This window comes from Hyla sarda, chromosome 2 (assembly GCF_029499605.1).
Source record: "Hyla sarda isolate aHylSar1 chromosome 2, aHylSar1.hap1, whole genome shotgun sequence".
Classification (NCBI taxonomy): Eukaryota; Metazoa; Chordata; class Amphibia; order Anura; family Hylidae; genus Hyla; species Hyla sarda.
This window is the reverse complement of record NC_079190.1, coordinates 70,526,065-70,542,549: the sequence shown is the minus strand read 5'-3', so window position 1 is coordinate 70,542,549 and position 16,485 is coordinate 70,526,065. Positions and strand designations below refer to the sequence as shown.

The following is a 16,485-nucleotide window of genomic DNA, read 5'->3' as shown; positions in this document are numbered from 1 at the left end:
GCTGAATAAAAGTATTGTTCATCACCAAATTGCCCCTGGGTTGTCCTCACTCCGGATTTGTACCCAGGGGTCAAGTCCTGCAGGAAAATGTGGGAACTTTTTCCTGCACATATTCCACTGCAGAAACACCATTTCCATTAGCAGGAGTCCTGCAGGACCAGCCCTTGAGTGGAAATCATTGGTGAGTTCCCTCACTTTTTTTTTTTCAGGACTTGACCCGTTTGTAGTAGAAGCTGATATCCAGCATGCCAGGGTAAATTGCCAAAGTCTTGATAAAGAAGGATCAACGTTGTAGATGTATTTGTCAATAAAAGTTTGAAAACCTATGAAATGCTTATAATTGTATTTCAGTAACCATAAAAACACCTGACTAAAAGATCTAAAAACACTGAAGCAGCAAACTTTTTGAAAGCTGTACAGCAAAGAGGGACATATCTGTTGGGTCTCAACATGGCCAATCCTTTTGTTCAGCCATTGAAAGGCAACCAAAATACCTCCTTTCCTAAAGTAGGAAAATTGTCTTTCTTTGACCACCAGCATGTAGATACCCTACATGTTAGTGTCTGACCTTTAGAGTATTTTAGGCCTTGGCAAGTGACTCCTTTTCCCAAAGTGAAGTAAGTTTGTCTGCTTACACAGCCGATTTTCTATGGAAGTTACGAAAGATAGCTGTTGGCTAAACAAGTGTTTACCCACTAGAAGGGCTGGAGGCCTAGGGGAGGTGTGTGTGGCCATCAGGTTCCTCAACTCACTGCAACCCTGAGTGTCTGTCTTTACATTTGCGTTCCTTGCTTGAGACTTAGGTAGCCATCCAGGTGGATCCCAGGAGAATTTTGGTTCCCCCTAGGCTTTGGCAAACCTTTTGGCCCAGAGTAGAAGAATTGTGGGGATCCCCTCTCCTTTCGAAAAGCTTTCAATAGATCGTATCCTCATGCGCTCGTGGATGATAGTGCACTTCCTCAGCTCTCACAGCATTACTGTTTTTAAAAAATAGCTTTTGACATGTTGATCAGACATGTCAAAAGTTGTTGATCGCAACAAGTCTCACTCCTGAGACCTGCTGCAATTGTGAGTTATTAGTTGAGGAAGTGGGTGACATTGAGCTCCACTCCCCTTCCCGTTTAGAGACGTTTCTCTGCATAGACTTATATGCAAAGAAATGGGCGGATCTCTTGGCCGGCCGGGGAGCAAAGCACAATGTCGACCACTTCTTTTTGGCTGTTCATCTCTCCTAAAATATTACGAAGGTTATAAAACGAGTCTCTCATTCCACCTAATACTTATAGCAATCTTTGACTATGCATGGTCGTAAATGTCTGCAGTGATATAAAGCACTTGTACAGTCAGAAATCCCATGTCTATGGCTGTCTATAATGGAATAATGGTTTGGCTGAAAATAATTATACACAATAATCAAATTTCCTGGGTGAAATGTCTAAAAAAAAAACTCTGAATATATCTTAAAGTCATATTAGCTGAAATGTAACCAGATTTCACATTCTCACTTGCATCCACTAGTTTTCCTCCTCATTACACCAACACTGGATTTGCTGGCTGGAGATCTGCCTCTCCGCCTGTCACTATTTAAAGCCACAAGTGCACAGGAATTTCACTAGAGTGGTACAGACATCGCCAGCAGAGGCTGCAGGCACTGGATATGCCTCTCTGTGCCGGCTCATGACTTAGAATTATTCATGGATGTATCAAAGTGCCTGGCAGAAGGAGATCCACAGGGAGTAACCTCCAGAGGACAGCACAGGACAGCGCATACTGTGAGTACATGGGACTTGGGTTATCAATGCCTTAAATTATTAATATTATAAAACATCTTTATACAAATATTTTTATATGGAAACATTTCATCAACATTACATATAATGTCTGAACCTGATTATTATACTGAGATAAGTACTGCTATATAGGCACTGCTCATCTCTTCCTGCAGATCACTTTTGTGGGAAGTTGACTGACATGTGGTGCTTTGTCGTTCTTTAAGATGTTCTTCAGCAGCTGCAGTGTTTTATACAGTACTGTGCCCCAGCTGCTGCAGACATTCTTTACAGTGAGACTAGGTATTTCATGTTGTTATTAAAGGGGTTATCCAGGAAAAAAACTTTATATATATATATATATATATATATATATATATATATATATATATATATATATATATATATATCAACTGGCTCCAGAAAGTTAAACAGATTTGTAAATTACTTCTATTAAAAAATCTTAATCCTTTCAGTACTTATGAGCTTCTGAAGTTAAGGTTGTTCTTTTCTGTCTAAATCCTCTCTGATAACACCTGTCTCGGGAACCGCCCAGTTTAGAAGAGGTTTGCTATGGGGATTTGCTTCTAAACTGGGCGTTTCCCGAGACACGTGTATCAGAGAGCACTTAGACAGAAAAGAACAACCTTAACTTCAGAAGCTCATAAGTACTAAAAGGATTAAGATTTTTTAATAGAAGTAATTTACAAATCTGTTTAACTTTCTGGAGCCAGTTCATATATATATATAAAAAAAAAGTTTTTTCATGGATAACCCCTTTAAAATCTAGAAATAACTAGTCAATTTTCCTTTTCATAAAGTGGTGCTAGAGCAGCTGAGGTTGTATGCAATAATGTACCACTACTACAATTTAAGAATGACCTGTTATATAGTTATGGTGCCATCTGGTGACTTGTTATATTCTTGTAATTAACATATATATATATATATATATATATATATATATATATATATATTGCAATTGGTGGCAAACATTTATTTGAATACTTTTCCGTTTTTTATACTTTTTATAATATATCTTTTATAATAAGTAAGTATATTATTTACATTTAGCTTGCATAATATAAACTGCATTTATGTACAGTAAATGACCAGATTCCATACAAAGCTTGATTTCTAGAAAATAAGTCAGGAAGATATTCAGCTAAAACATAAACATCGTAGAGACTACAGTATATAACACTGAAATTCATATACCATCATTATTATTATTAAAACTCTATACAATCTATGCTATCATGAGCCACATCATTCTGACATACATACTCAAATATAATGCTGTACAGATTTAATCTTTTTATTGACTTGGCCCTGGCCCTAAAGGGAGGCTTTCTCATTTATAAACCCAATTACTTGAGATCCTGTGATGAAGAGATTTTGATGGTTTTCTTGGTTTGCTTTCTTGGTTGAAGGCACCTGCATGGAGCAATATCATGAACACTTTGAAGATCTCATGGATTATCCTATCGACTTTATCTGCTGGATCTAATACAGTGTTTCCCGACCAGTGTGCCTCCAGCTGTTGGAAAACTACAACACCCAGCATGCCCTGAGAGCCTTGACAGGGCCTGCTGGGAGTTGGAGAACCACAGGTTGGGGATCACAGATCTAGAAGATAGAGTGTTGCTTTAGGCTTCTTTCACACTACATTTATGTGATCCGTTTGCAGTATGCATTGGGAAAGCTTCCACAGCATATGTCAACGGGAGCCATTGGTGCCTATTAATCAAAGAAAGGCCAAACAAGTGTCCTATTGGCCTCCATTCAGCCAATATAGGAGGGTTACTATATTTTTGCAGCGTAAAAAAAAAAAAAAGTGCAAACTACCCAACTGCATACAGGGCCATACACGTCTTCAATGTGAAGATAAAGAGGGTGGCGGAGCAGAGGACACAGGTTAAGAGTACCCCCTGATATCCCTGCAATGCATAAAAGTAAGGGAAACATGCAAAGTGGTTGAAATTGGAATTTTCAGTTTTTGCTTCATTTACACTTTTTTTTATGGCTTAAATACTGTACAGTGATCCCTCAACTTACAATGGAGTCAACATACAATAGTTTCAACATACAATGGTCTTTTCTGGACCATTGTAAATTGAAACCAGACTCAACATACAATGACAATCTGGACAAAGACAGTCCAGATCTGTGAAACTTGTCAATGGCCTGAAGATGTGACCAATCAGGATGGGCATTCACTGGTAAAACACCTGTATTACTGAAGTGTATGCACTGACTGGTGTCTGGTAGCGCCCCCTACAGTACAGGGAGGTATTACATGTTCTGTACACTTTACCTGTACCAGGATTAGCTGCTCCTTTGGACACCAGGTGAGGGAGACTCCATGTTACTTTTTTAGGACACTGTGTGTACTGTACAGGACCCTGAAGAAGCTCCTGTCCTCTACATAGACCAGTGTTTCCCAAGCAGGGTGCCCCCAGCTGTTGCAAAACTAAACTCCCAGCATGCCCGGACAGCCTCTGGCTGTCTGGGCATGCTGGGAGTTGTAGTTTTGCAACAGCTGGAGGCTCCCTGCTTGGAAAACACTGACATAGACAGTGATTTACAGCTCCCAGCAGATCTTTCTTACTTTTCTATGTAAGGATTTGCTTTATCTATATTAGTTATCTACTTATTTTTCTTTAATTCTCACTTTTTCCTATTTTTGGATGACATTTTGGGGGCTTTAGAACCAATTACCAGGTTACCATAGAGTTCTGGTCTCAACATACAATGGTTTCAACATACAATGGTCCTCCCAGAACCAATTAATATTGTAACTTGAGGGACCACTGTATGCGTTTCATTATACTGTACGGACATGCTGTAAACCACCTTCTATTTGTGTTTCCCATCCAGGACCGGTTTCCAGTTGTACATACATACCCCATGCCTCCAGTTTTGTTCTGGCTCCTCCTGTATTCATGTTGCCTCTGCCAGGGGCACTGCCATCCGTATGACAGACTGAGGGAGCAGAACACAGAGTTTGCAGTGAAGTTGTACCAGAAAATTGTGACCACAGAGAACAGGACAGACGTGGTCATCTCTCCAAGCAGTGTGGCCAGATCTCTGGGGTTACTGCAGTTTGGCGCTCAAGGCAGCACCTTCACTCAGATAGAGAAGACTTTGGGGTACAATGTTTTTGGTAATTATTATATTATTTTTATTTTTGTTCATCTTTACAAAATCATTGCACATCAGGGTATCATGTGCTGAATTTCCTTGTGCCATTTTCATTCTTGGCTTATTTAGGCTATGTTCACTCACACATTGCAAGGCTTACTGCCTAATCACAGAACTGCAATGAAACTGCAATGTGTGAACACAGCCCTACACTTCTTGTATGTATTCACCCTTACTAATGCAAGTCACAGAATGGGGGAATTTATCATTGGTTTTACCCTGTTTTTAAGAAGAAGAATCCAGCACTGCAGGTCCAATGCAAGGAAGCTGCTTATTGCATATAAACACACGGACACATAACGTGGATCACAGGTGACACGTTTCGGCGAACTCGCTCGCCTTAGTCGTACCTAAGGCGAGAGAGTTCGCCGAAACGCGTCACCTGTGATCCACGTTATGTGTCCGTGTGTTTATATGCAATCAACAGCTTCCTTGCATTGGACCTGCAGTGCTGGATTCTTCTTCTTATTTAAGCCTGCCTCTACACGTGTAGTCCACACCTTTCCGTGCACTGGAACCAGGAGCGGTGAGCTAGACATTAGTGGAGTGTGTACCCTGTTTTTAGGTATAAAAAAAAAAAAAGTTGCACATGTTAGTGAAATAGGTGAAAAGTCGCTAGATTTAGCTGCAAACCAATAAGACTTATTCAAGAAGACAACTTTAATGTAGAGCACCGTGGTTAGGATTTTGCAGTGGTTTTTGCTGAATTGTTGCGCTCTCTCACACCAGCCTGGACCACAGAAAACTTAAAGGGGTTATCCAGGAAAAAAAAATTTTTATATATCAACTGGCTCCAAAAAGTTAGACAGAAAAGAACAACTTTAACTTCAGAAGCTCATAAGTACTGAAAGGATTAAGATTTTTTAATAGAAGTAATTTACAAATCTGTTTAAGTGCTCTCTGATGACGTGTCTCGGGAACTGCCCAGTTTAGAAGCAAATCTCCCATAGCAAACCTCTTCTAAACTGCGCATTTCCCGAGACACGTGTCATCAGAGAGCACTTAGACAGAAAAGAACAACCTTAACTTCAGAAGCTCATAAGTACTGAAAGGATTAAGGTTTTTTAATAGAAGTAATTTACAAATCTGTTTAACTTTCTGGAGCCAGTTGATATATATAAAAAATAGTTTTTTTCCTGGAATCCCCCTTTAAGCTACTTTGCTGTTCATAAAGAGCATGCACCTCTTTCATATATATATGGGGGGGGGGGGGGCAGAACTTATAAAGACAATGATAAATTCCCCCCAATTAATTTTCTTGTTTTTTGTGCAGACGTATGAACAAACCCTTACTGCTAGTCGCATCACGCAAGTAGTGATATGACTAGCATTTAGGGTTTGTTCACATGTTCTGGTTTATGATTGCAATAATTAAATACAAACAGGTTCCCAGGGTGACCAAAACGAAGACAGAAACAGATGGGAGAAGAAACAAAACATACAGGGGAGTGGGGAGAGAGGCAGGGGAGCGGGGAGAGAGGCAGGGGTGGGGGGGGGGGGCATAGAGGAGGGAAAGAAAAGGGAAGGGGGGGGGGAGGGAGTCATCCATCTTAAAAAAGTAAAATCAAGGGGAATTACTTAAGTACTCCGTTCAAGGCTGCCAGGTAGCAACAAATGCTTTTGGGAGTCCAGAAAAATGCTGGTCAATTTGTCATTAGCCATGAAAAGGGGCAGGAAAGGGGCAGAAGGCGACTTCCAACTATTTGCTATAGTGAGAAACTAGCTGTTTTAATGTCTTCCATACACTGCACACAGAAAAGTAGAGATTCTGCTCTTGTATGTCTCTATGCACACCCTAAAAGGCAGTAGCAGCATGGAGGGCATTATAATGCAGTACTGAGCAGTGTAAGCTGTGAGATCTAATACATTAAACTCTTGTTCTCCCTCTGCAGTCTCTCTGTTGGCTTCTGCCTTTTACCAGCAGCTCATTCACCTTCCTTTTCTCTCTATAGACTTGCATGGGTAGCATGCTATCTGATCACTCAGCTGATCATTTGTCTTGCCTCTCAAGGAAGAATATGAGCTGTGTTTAGTAGTTGTTAAGCTGGGACAGGGAAGGGCACAGAAAAAAAGCCTGGTTAGAAGCATCTTACTATAAGATATCATTGAGGTGCCCCCGTGTAAATTCGTTTTACATACCAAGTTATATATGATTTCATTAGTTATCATTGAAGGAATAATGAAAACATTCCTAAAGGAAAATATCTTGTCTATTCTTGGTACAATAGATAAAAATGTAGATGTAATGATTGTACTGGAAGAACAAAGGCTCGGTGGTTTACATTGTTGCCTAAACGTTACTGGGTTTAAATCTGACCACACACAACATCTGTATAGATTCTATGTTTCCTCCTACATTCCAAAAACATGCAAATTGGTAAATTGGTTACTGTATGTATTCGAAATAAAATAAAAAATGTAATAGTGAACCCAAGAATGGAAAAGAAAAAGTACCGAAAATAATTGACAATACTGGGGTATTGGGGTATACTGGGGTGAGCGCCGTTGCCTCACTACACCCAGTCCTTTAGCATATTCCTTACAAGGTCAGGCCGAAAGGGGAAATATGGAATAGGCAGGGCAGCTCGGCCAGCCGCCTCCCTGCCTCCATTGCCCCATTGCTGGAACACTGCAAATACTGGAAGGATTAAAGCAAGTGAGGACTTTTTTTTAAAGCTGTTTATTCGCACTAAAACCCAGTATATTGGGTTTAGAGCAGGTGGACAGCCTGTCACAATGGCCCTGATTTACTATTGTAAACCCGACATATTTTGTCAGGATATGCACCAAAAATTCTGTCTGCGCCAGAATTGAATAAAAACAGACCAACTCTCCATTTTACTGGTAAAACCCGAAAAAGGTGTGTGGCCTCTGGGGAAAAGGGGCATGGTCACCAAAAATACAGCGGAGAATCACCTGTTGAGGAAAAAATCTCTTGAAGTATTTAAATGGCCCCCACAAAAAACATGGTTAATTACTTTTCCATGTAAACCCTCCTCAAAAGAAAAAAAAAAACGTTTAGACTCCAGGGGCGACAAGCCTTCTTTACCAAAAGAACTGTGGGGGGAGATTTATCAAAACCTGTCCAGAGGCAACGTTGCTGAGTTACCCATAGCAACCAATCAGATCGCAACTCAGCAGCTTTTCCTCTGGACAGATTTTGATAATTCTTCCCCTGTGAATTTATAGAACAGTCTACCTCAGGAACTGGTCACAGTAGGAACAGTTGTAGGCTTCATTCACCCATAGCCCTTCCCCTCCCCTCCATGGTTGAACTTGATGGACATGTCTTTTTTTCAACCGTATTAACGATGTAACTGAGGAAGGCAATCTCCGTACAACACTGATGATTATGTTAGCGCTATCAAAATGGGTATTTCAAACATTTTTACATGCAAACTATGTTATAGAAGTTTCATATATTATACACTGCACACAGAGGGACACAAAACACCTATATATAGCTACAGTATGGACCTTTCTATAAATAAATAAAATGAGATGTATAGGAATGTATACAGTGCCGCCATAGGGAGGGTGAGCTTTTGAGCAGCCCCAGCAGTGTTACTTACTGGCCAAGCAGTATATCAGCTTTCTTTCCTTCTTAATCCTTTAATAATTTACAATAACAACTTCACTTCCAAAGGGTCATTCAGCGTGAGGAAAGGAAATTAGTTTCAAATGTTTGTATTTGATTTTAATTAAATACTTAAAGGATTTTCATTTAAATGAATCAAGATTTCAGGATTAGGTGCAAACCCTATGCTGCATGGAGAGCGGATCTTACCCAATGCATAGTACATATCTAAAAGACTTTACTAGAGAAGAAACAATCCTAGAGCTACAGTGACATCAGATCACAAGAATAATGACGGAGAACACATAAGTGTGCATGTGGCCCAAGTTATTTTTGATTTGCAGCAATGTAAACTGCTATAAAATGTATAAAACTGAACAGCATTACGGCTTCATAAAATGGCAATTTTATGGCACTTACAGTAGGGCCCCAATAAAGTCTAATGTGTAAGTCTATATTCCTCTTCACATGGAGGCAAATAGTGGCAAGATGTTAGCCATTTTGCTAATATGTAAATGAGACTAAAATCTCAGGGGGCGTTTCCTAGCATGTTACAAGCCCAGGTCGAGTTGTTCATGACCTCTTCACCCGCCTACCCCATTTGACTGACAGGCACTAGGTAAAGAGGACATGGGATGGACTTACCTGGGCTATTACCATGCTGGAAAAGGCTCCTAGGCTTTTTAGCCTCATTTATATAGTAACAAAAAGGCTCGGCGCTGGTAAGGATTGTGGAGAAAAAACAAAAGGGTATGCTGTATATAGCCATACACTCACTTACACCTGTTTTCCGTCTGACAGGTCCTCTTTAAGTTTAAAAGTTAATGATATCAGCCAATAAAAGATGAACATTGATCATTGCGGCCACAGAGGCCACTCTCTCTATGGGCTATTTGTTAGCCCTCCTTATCCACAATTACCCTGGGCTATAACCACTACAATTGTTCAAAGACAGATATATTTTGGCTAAACCCACAAATTTTGGCGGGACAAGACTATAGTCTAATAAGTACATGAATAAGTATAGTAGCTTCCAGATTCTCTCGACAGCAAATATGGGAAAGAAGGTTCAGATATATGGTACTTTAACTGCCTTATCCTTTTGTTCTTGGGCTGATATGCCGCCATTAGAGGAGTCTGGAAGAAGTTTATCCCACCCCACTTAAAGCATATGTACACCTGGCTTTGGGGTTTGGCCAACTTAAAGGGGTTATCCACCATAAGGTGATTTTAGTACGTACCTGGCAGACAGTAATGGACATGCTTAGGAAGGATCTGCGCTTGTCTTGGGACTAAATGGCTATGTTGTGAGATTACCATAACACTGTGGCTAGCTTTTTGTGAACTTGTATTTCCTGTTTGACTCTTTTTTTTTTTTCACTACAAATCCCCCAATTCCATTTTCCTCCCTCTCACACATCAGCCACCCCACCCATTAAAACAAAAGACCTGTGTTTTTCAATCAGGGTGCCTACAGCTGTTGCATTAGTTGCAGTTTGATCCCTCCACCCACTGAAGCAGACAGGCTCCCTGTCATCAGCTGACTAGTGAGGTCAGGTCTTGGCCGCATTGGAAGCTGGGAAAAATCCGAGACAACAGTCATTTTGTATGCTGTTAAAAATAAATATTGGGGTGAAAATCACATAAGAATTGTGAGAAAACCATCACACACAGGTACAGACACTATATTATGAACTACACTAATTTTACAGCCCCTGTAGCATAGTCAAATAAAAAAAATCCTGGAATAACCCTTTTAATATCTAGAGCTTGGAACATCATACTTACTGTGGTTGGTTTATCCACTACACTCACAAGGGCCTTAACAGCTGTTATATGGCTTCTCGGTATAAATCCCACTATGCTATTGTTTGAATTTGGTTCACAAAATGAAGTCTTAAGGTTGTAGGGTCTAAAGTGTTTGTTTACATATAGAATCCATAGATGATGAATGCATATGTAAAGTAAATATAATCTCTATGAGGGAGATTTATCAAAACCTGTGCAGAGGAAAAGTTGACCAGTTGCCCATAGCAACCAATCAGCTCGCTTCTTTCATTTTTAACAAGGCATCTGATCTGCAAAATGAAAGAAGCGATCTGATTGGTTGCTATGGGCAACTTTTTCTTTGCACAGGTTTTGATAAATCTCCCCCTATATCTTCTACTGCATGGAGAATTGGCCTAGACTCACAGCTAGTAGGAACATTGGGGAGATTCATCAAGAACTGTGCTGAGGAAAAGTTGACCCGTTGCCCATAGCAACCAGAGTGTTTCTTTCATTGTCAGAGGCCTCTTCAAAAATGAAAAAAAAAAGTCATCTGATTGGTTTCTATGGGCAATTGGTCAACTTTTCCTCAGCACAAGTCTTGATGAATCTCCCCCATTGCTCTTTTTTCTGATACCTGTTCTCAGAGGGAGCTGCCATAACATTCAAGCTGCCCAAACCAAGTCATCGGGGTGGTCCCTTGTGGCTTTTCCCTGCCCCCACTAGCCTGTTTAGGGAAAGATCTATAATCAAGGCTGGCGAAGCAGGTGAAAGCCACCAAGGACCACCCCGATTACTTCTGATTCAGGCAGCATGAAAGTAATGACAAGTTCCCTTTAACATTGCTTGTATACGTACCGTACCTGTTACTATTTATGTAATTATTTACATTTATCTACTTTGTATTGATTAACAGATAAATCAGTGAAGATCTTTATGAAAAGCATGCACAGGGAACTTACCAACTCCAGCCAGGATACTTCCATCTGTTTGGCTTGTGCCTTGTTTGTGCAAGCAGGGACACCTATTTCCACTCAGTTTACAGAATATACTGTACAATGGGCAAACAGTAGTCTTCAGCTGACCAACTTCACTGAGCACAACAGGACCGCTATCCAGATAAACCAGTGGGTGAACAGAAATACAGGAGGTGAGTAATGACGGTGTCGGCCATATGCACTAACAATATTCCCTAGCTCCTTTAGACTTGGGCTAGATGGCAGAAAAAAAGGTACATTTTTAGGCAACCAGGGCACACCCAGGTCTCTCATCTGCTAGGAGACCTACTGAGTATAAGACCCCCTAGAAGCAATGGAATTTACCATTGGCCTCTTTCCGTGGCACATGCCGTGGTTTGTGGCCCCTGTAGTTCCATACTAGAGAGCCTGGGTAGACTTTCTAGTACTACTCTTGTACACAACCCAAATTCTGTTCACGGTCTCTTCTGAAGCCTTTAGGTGGCCCAGACTTTCCCCATGACATGAACATCCAGTGGTTTCTCTGCAGGGCATGTTTTACCAAACTAATTCTGTAAGTTTCACTATACTATCACAACGGACCCTGTTTTTGCAAGCCCCAACATGCAAAAAGTATATTTTCCAATATCGCCATCTTATGTCACACTATGTAAGACATTTGCGCTGGGTCTAGTTGCTATGGGAAACTATGCCAGTTTTGCTCTGGTTTTCAGTCATTGACTATTTACTACTGATGTCCGTGTATTTTAACTAGAGGCCTTTACTTTTGCACCATACCTTTTGAATCACCATGTATAATAAGAGGGGATCAGGGAGTGCCACTTCAGCCAAGTCGGCTTTAGGACAGAAATTTATATTTGGTATGTGAACAGCACAATATATAGTCTTAGTCTGCTTCTTATAAGATATCAATAGGATAATATATTTGGAAAGAACTATAATTTTTTAACAATTTTTTCTCCCTGCAACTCAAAGGTGGAGTCAGACTTATTGTATAAAAAAAAATGACTCTTTCAATCACCTTTAATATTACTGTCATATTGAATATTTAGTCTGATTTGTCAGTAGCATGCCATAGAGCAGAGGAAGAGATACAGGGGGAAAAAAATGGAATGATAGCGCGATCCACTCGGAAGTCAGTTTCAAATAATGTTCTTCTTTATTAAAGCCAAATCACAATGCATTTTGAGGCTTGTACATGCCTCTTCCTCAGGTAAAAAAGGCTTACCTGAGGAAGAGGCATGTACAAGCCTCAAAACATGTTGTGATTTGGCTTTAATAAAGAAGAACATTATTTGAAACTGACTTCCGAGTGGATCGCGCTATCATTCCATTTTTTCCCCCTGTATCTCTTCCATTATAACCATCGGTTTGGAATCTCCCCACAACAACCCCTGGAAAGCGGCACCACTCCCTTGGATACCTACGGACACAGTAGTTGTGGCTCATACACAACTACCAAAAGTGACCAGTTTTTGCTATTTTTGTTCCTACACAAACACACCTAGAATCCAGAAATACCATCCAAAGGGAAGCTCTGCCTCTTTCTGTTTTAGAATATATTCATAGAGCAGAGGAAGCTGAGCAGATTGATATATAGTTTTGTGGGAAAAGATTCAGGATAATTTACGGAAACATTTATTGAATCTCTTGCTTGTCCTATGCTTAGGAGTCCTGTAGGCAGACCTCATCTATGATTGACAGTCTTCCTGTATGTACATGCATACAGAAATGATTGTCAATAAATTGACACCATTGGAGGACACCACCCACTGGACTCCTATACATAGAAAGAATGGTGATTTCAATTACTGCGTTACAAGTCAGAAAGTTATATATATTTTTTTTTCAACAAAACTATATATCAATCTGCTCCTGTTCTATAAAATGATGTTGGTTCATTTGGTAGCATTCTCATAGTGACAGGATCCCTTTACGGCAAGTCTTCTGTATTCTTACAGGTGGAACAGAGACTATGGTGGCTGGCGGACAGTTTGGATCCGGTTTTATGCAGATTGCACTTGTGAGCACAATGTATTTCAAAAGCAAGTGGAAAACAAAATTCTCCTTCACAGATACACAGACATTGCCTTTTATTAGCACAGATGGATCTGTAGTTAAAGTTCCCATGATGCATCAAACTGCAGATGTAGCCTATGGTAAGTAGCACGAGATGTCGATCCAGTTACAGTAATAAAACTGAGTAAAATCCATATACAACATTATGTAATCAACTGAAATGCTGTTTATTAATACAGGCTTTCCTAGAATTCAAACTATAAAATACTAAATATATATCTCTGTTCCTTCATGGCTTGATATTTGAATAAAAAAAAAAAAAACAACGAAAAAAAAAAATCGCTAACAGATCCATATACAAAAACATTGTTCCCTTTCAACGGCTAGGGACACTATTATGGTGCAATTCTATTTTCTGCATGTCTTTATTAAAATGTTGCTAACGTTTGTTTCTACAGCTCTTATAGTGTCTGTATGAGCTCTGTTTTCTCTTTACAGTTGTACAATGCCTTGTTTCTGTTCTCATCTTTCTCCAGCCTGTGGTGAGCTGTCTTTCTAGGATTTCTCCACCCCTACACAAGAGCAGAGCGGCCACATGCCCACAGGCTCTCAAGTCACTAGGACACGGGAGTGAATATATTAGAATATCCACATGGGCAGCGCTGCGTATAGAGGAGTTTGGCAAGCCTACTCCCCGCCATCATTGTGCAGAGCAGCACTGTAGCAAAGCAGATTCACTGCATCAATTAATGTATGTGACCCCTTGTTTATTGCTGTTCACTTGCAATATAACCCAGTGTATTGGTGAACAGGTTCTCAGCTTCCCATTTCTACTTGGTTTCTACTTGTGTTTTTTTCAAACCAAAAAACGCAGGACAAAAAAACAAGAAAAAACGCCAGTGCAATTTCCTGCGCCAGTGCAATTTTTCTGGTGGTTTTTCATTTGTGTGGAAATTGCACCTTGGCAGTTTTTTTGGTACCCAAAATTTGTTGGGTAACAAAAAAAAAAAAAAAGAAAGGATGCAATAGTGATGGAATTTTTTTTATTTTTAATAAAGTGTGTGTGTTTCACTTTTTTTTCCTCTATTTTTTAGGTAGTACTACTACTCCCAGCATGGAACAGACTGTTCTATGATGGGAGTCGTAGTACCTGTACTAATAGACATATTGCCCCGGGTGTCAGACGTGACACCCGATGCGATTGTCCATAACATAGCAGAGATGCGGAGCGGCTCTATACAGCACTCACATCTCTGCACTATACTCCGGACAGTGATGTGAATAGAACATCACTCATTCATATTCTCCGCCCAGAGTGGTGATTGGCCGGATGGTTGCAGCCAATCACAGCTCTCAGAGGGAAATATGAATGAGTGAGTGGCCGGCCGGAGTATAGAGCAGAGATGCTAGCGCAGGAGAAAGCCGCTCCACATCTCTGCTATAGCCAGGGCGATCGCATCGGGTGTCAGTATAACCGCTGTGATCTGTTCTTACCTGCAAGTACTACTACTCCCAACATGGAGTACACTCTACTCCATGATGGGAGCTGTAGTTCTTGCATTAATAGACAGATCGCAGCGAGTGTAATTTCTGAAACCTGTTGCGATCTGTCTATTAATGCAGGTACTACAGCTCCCAGCATTGAGCAGTGTGCTCCATGTTGGGAGTAGTAGTACCTGCAGTTAAGGAAAGATCACAGTGGATGTCACTCCTGACACCCGCTGTGATCCTCTTGTATAATGTATAGAGGCGGCCACTCTTCTATGGTCCCCTGAACTGCTGTATATATATACACACCTATTATTCATAATTCCCACAGAGTTGTGATTGGCTGGAACCATCTGGCCAATCACAGCTCTCTGCGGGAAATATGAATAGGTTATATATATACGGCAGTGCAGGGGACCATAGAAGAGCGGCTGACCGCATCTATACATTATACAGGAGGATCACAGCGGGCGATCTGTCAGTTAGTACAGGTACTACTACTCCCATCATGGATTTCAAAAAAAAAAGAAAAAAAGTGAAAAACATACACACTACATTTTTATTATTGTCGGCTACATTTTTAGGTCCCTGCCCGCACACAAACTGATCCCTGTTTTAAAAATTAATAAAAATTTTGTTATAAAAAAAGATACATTTCGTTAAATACAATTTTTTCCTTCTCTACTGTCTTTTTTTATGGTACCCTACGAAATTTTATTAAAAAGGTATCTCCATCACTTTTTTGGATCGCTAAAGTCCAAAAAAGAATAAAAACCGCCTGCAAAAATGCCAAAGTTAAAACCCACATCTTTCTTGGTGTTTTTTCACTCCCATAGACTTCTATGGGAGAAAAACTCCACGATTTTGACTAAAAAATAGCCAGTGGCTCAACATGCTGCGATTTTGGAAAACCGCCAAAAGGATAAGATAAAAAAATAAATAAATGAAAGAGCCTAAGTGAAAAACGCCAAGTGGAATAAGAATCTTGCGATTTCTCATTGATTTACAGCTCACATCTGGCCGCAGCGTTTTTTGGGCCGAAAAAACGCCATGCGGCAGCATTGGCGTTTAAAAAAAAAAAAAAAAAAAAAAACAAGTAGAAACTTAGCCTTAGTGATCTATAGTTTTGGAAAACCGCATGGACAAGCTTTTTTTTACTCGGGGGGGGGGGGGGGGGGATTTTATAATTGTCTGTGTAAATAGTTATTTTTACCCCTGGTTGCCTGGGCATACGTCCTGCGTACTTATGTATTTGCACTTTCCTTATTAACCAACAAGTAATTTAGATGTAGACAAGTTTCTAAGTGCAAGATTGTGCAGACATTTGAGTGTTTTCACAAATATTTTGCGACAATTTAAAGAAGTTGCAGTTGATAAATCAATAACCACTGCAATAAGCCAACCATCCCCCACTACAAATAGTTTGTTTTGTTTTTTTTATTAAGTCCAAATGTGTTGTGTATAAATGTTGCTAATGTTTCACCCATTGCGTATAAATTTACAACAATTTACCACAGGGGGGAAAAAAAGTAAAACCAAATAATAAATTCCCATTTTATAATGTTGTACATTTTCCCCAATGCAAAACATTTGCCATAAGCCCTAAATTTTCATTTTTGATTTATAGGACATGACACCCCATTAAGTAACAGGTATTACGTGGCAACTGCAGACTGTCTGTTAT

General features: G+C 40.1%; 1 protein-coding gene across 1 annotated transcript in view; it reads left to right on the top strand.

The window, feature by feature from the left end:
- Positions 1–1,618: 1,618 nt before the first annotated feature.
- The window catches only part of SERPINE3 (serpin family E member 3), a 28,862-nt gene continuing 13,995 nt past the window's right edge, over positions 1,619–16,485 (top strand). Inside the window, exons 1-4 of the mRNA XM_056560360.1 lie at positions 1,619–1,772; positions 4,650–4,935; positions 11,234–11,467; positions 13,256–13,453. Of these exons, the coding sequence (XP_056416335.1) occupies positions 1,695–1,772; positions 4,650–4,935; positions 11,234–11,467; positions 13,256–13,453 (796 nt within the window). The 5' untranslated portion in view covers positions 1,619–1,694. The remainder of the gene's footprint in view (positions 1,773–4,649; positions 4,936–11,233; positions 11,468–13,255; positions 13,454–16,485) is intronic.